Source organism: Nanorana parkeri, unplaced genomic scaffold, assembly GCF_000935625.1.
Source record: "Nanorana parkeri isolate BGI_ZX_2015 unplaced genomic scaffold, ASM93562v1 scaffold2, whole genome shotgun sequence".
NCBI lineage: Eukaryota > Metazoa > Chordata > Amphibia > Anura > Dicroglossidae > Nanorana > Nanorana parkeri.
In genome coordinates, this window is record NW_017306270.1 from 841,515 (window position 1) to 843,929 (window position 2,415).

General features: G+C 41.9%; 1 protein-coding gene across 3 annotated transcripts in view; it reads left to right on the forward strand.

Moving 5' to 3' along the window:
* The window catches only part of ZFYVE27 (zinc finger FYVE-type containing 27), an 85,644-nt gene that overhangs the window by 11,038 nt on the left and 72,191 nt on the right, over positions 1 to 2,415 (forward strand). For all 3 annotated transcript variants that reach the window (XM_018558398.1, XM_018558477.1, XM_018558553.1), the window contains exon 3: positions 2,026 to 2,096. In XM_018558398.1, coding sequence (XP_018413900.1) covers positions 2,026 to 2,096 — 71 coding nt within the window. The remainder of the gene's footprint in view (positions 1 to 2,025; positions 2,097 to 2,415) is intronic.

Genomic DNA, 2,415 nt, shown 5'->3' on the forward strand with positions numbered 1-2,415 from the left:
TCCCATCTAGGTGAGAATATTGTATCCCCAGCTTCCGCCTTTCCCATCTAGGTGAGAATATTGTATCCCCAGCTTCCGCCTTTCCCATCTAGGCGAGAATATTGTATCCCCAGCTTCCGCCTTTCCCATCTAGGTGAGAATATTGTATCCCCAGCTTCCGCCTTTCTCATCTAGGGGAGAATATTGTATCCCCAGCTTCCGCCTTTCTCATCTAGGCGAGAATATTGTAACCCCAGCTTCCGCCTTTTCCATCTAGCTGAGAATATTGTATCCCCAGCTTCCGCCTTTCTCATCTAGGGGAGAATATTGTATCCCCAGCTTCCGCCTTTCCCATCTAGGGTAGAATATTGTATCCCCAGCTTCCGCCTTTCTCATCTAGGGTAGAATATTGTATCCCCAGCTTCCGCCTTTTCCATCTAGCTGAGAATATTGTATCCCCAGCTTCCGCCTCTCTCATGAAAGTGAGAATGACATAGCCCCGGCTTCTGCCTTTCCCATCTAGGTTAGAATGACATAGCCCCAGCTGCCTGCAGACTCTTGGGATTCTCGTGTCACACATCCCCGGAGGTTTAGGGGCAATCTACACCACACTGTGCATGCCCTCTTACACATCATCAGGGGGCGGCAGTCTCTTTCAGGTTCTTGCAGCTGGCTTTAGTGCTACTTTACGTTACAGTGAGTTCCTGATAATATGACAGATGGCAAATTGTTTTCATAGTCATAAAGCACCGTATCTTGTCTGTTTTTTGCCCTGAGGGTTTGCATGTCCTGTATACATTTCCCTGTGAGGTGAATTAGTTCCAGTTGCACTTGTTTTTTTTATTAATGACTAAGTTTCCTTAACAAGGGTAAAACCCCTGTCACGTTGTGTTTTGTGTTTTTTATTTTGCTCAATGCTTCTCAAGGATTTAGATTTGGATCTCTCCAAATTTAGAGGAAAGCACCTCCTTATTTAGACAGTTGTCATTGGACAAAATACCAATAGAAGATGTCTCCTCTAATTATTTTCTGGTAACCACTCAAATAAATCTCACTTTAAATACCCTTAAACCTGAAGTTTAATTCTGCTTATATTTAGTCTTTTTTGGTTGCTCCCTCCACCTCCCCTCATTAAATATGAAAATGATTAAATAAAACCTTTGCATTAATTCCTTATTTTCTATCCATTGATGCATCTAAAAACATCACAACACCCTGCCTCAGTACTGCTCTCTGGAGCCCTCGGCCCTGATGCAAGCAGTGGGAGGAGTTATTCAAATATCAGAATGCCTTGATGGATGGATGTCAGTCTGGACTGTGCAAGACTGAAGGAAGGCTAGAGTTTAGCTTTAAACATAAATATTTTTCCAAGGCAGATACGTATGTTGCTCATAAACATGACGTGATAGTTGTTTGAATCCGAAAATGTACAATGACTATTTTGCCCGTGGGTTGCAACAGATGGTTGGTATTAGAAGTAGCACAAAGCTAGGTTGTTCCCCCCCCCTTTTTGGACAGCGCAGGAAGGGTTAAAATCCATCATTACTTTTTTTTTGCTATCAGTGTTTCGTTGGGAACATTTCCTTTTACTTCCTGTTGCAGAGACACAACAGGAAGTGAGAGGAAATCTCTACAAAGTGAGGGGAACTCATGTTCTTTGGCAGTTGTCACAAGAACAGGTGTCCTCCTTGGGAGACTTCCCCTCATGTTCTGGTCATAAAATTCTGATTTGCCATCACTTTCTCCCTCTGTGACAATGGTCACCGGGACTGATAAAGGGGTACCCAGCAGGGACACAGACAATATTCAACTTCACAGGGGTTCTAACCCGTCACCGTTCCATCCAGAATGCCAACACAAACGCTTTAACTGTACCATGTAAGTGAATTAAGTTGTTTTAGGAAATTTCCGCTATTTCACTGCGGTTTCTTTTTTTTTACTCTGTTTTACAAATGTTGTGCTTTTTTTTCCTTGTTTGCTACATTTATATTATCTGCAGGTTTTCAATTATTTTGATTTTAAAACTCCATATTTTTCTTTTAACAGGTGGCAAACTCCCATTTTATCACTACTTACATTTTTCATAGTCAATGTCCTGCTGCTGACTCTAAATGAAGGTAAGTTGATTGCTGTGTTGTGTCTCAAAGGGAGATTGTGTCCACACTATGGGCAGTAAAATATTTACTTAACAAGCAGTACATGTGCTTTAAAACACATTTTTTTTCTGAACTCAGTAGTTGTGGGCACTGTGGAGTAATTAATTTTTAAAGTTTATAATGAATGGGCTCCCTCCTGCCAGGCCACGGATGAGGCCTGATCAGAGTGGACTTTCAGGGGGCAGGTGCAGTGTCCCCTGACTGTTGTCTGAGCGTTCCAGCACTGGGCACTGTGGTATTATATATATATATAATGAGGTATTGTAGATTAATGATTTAT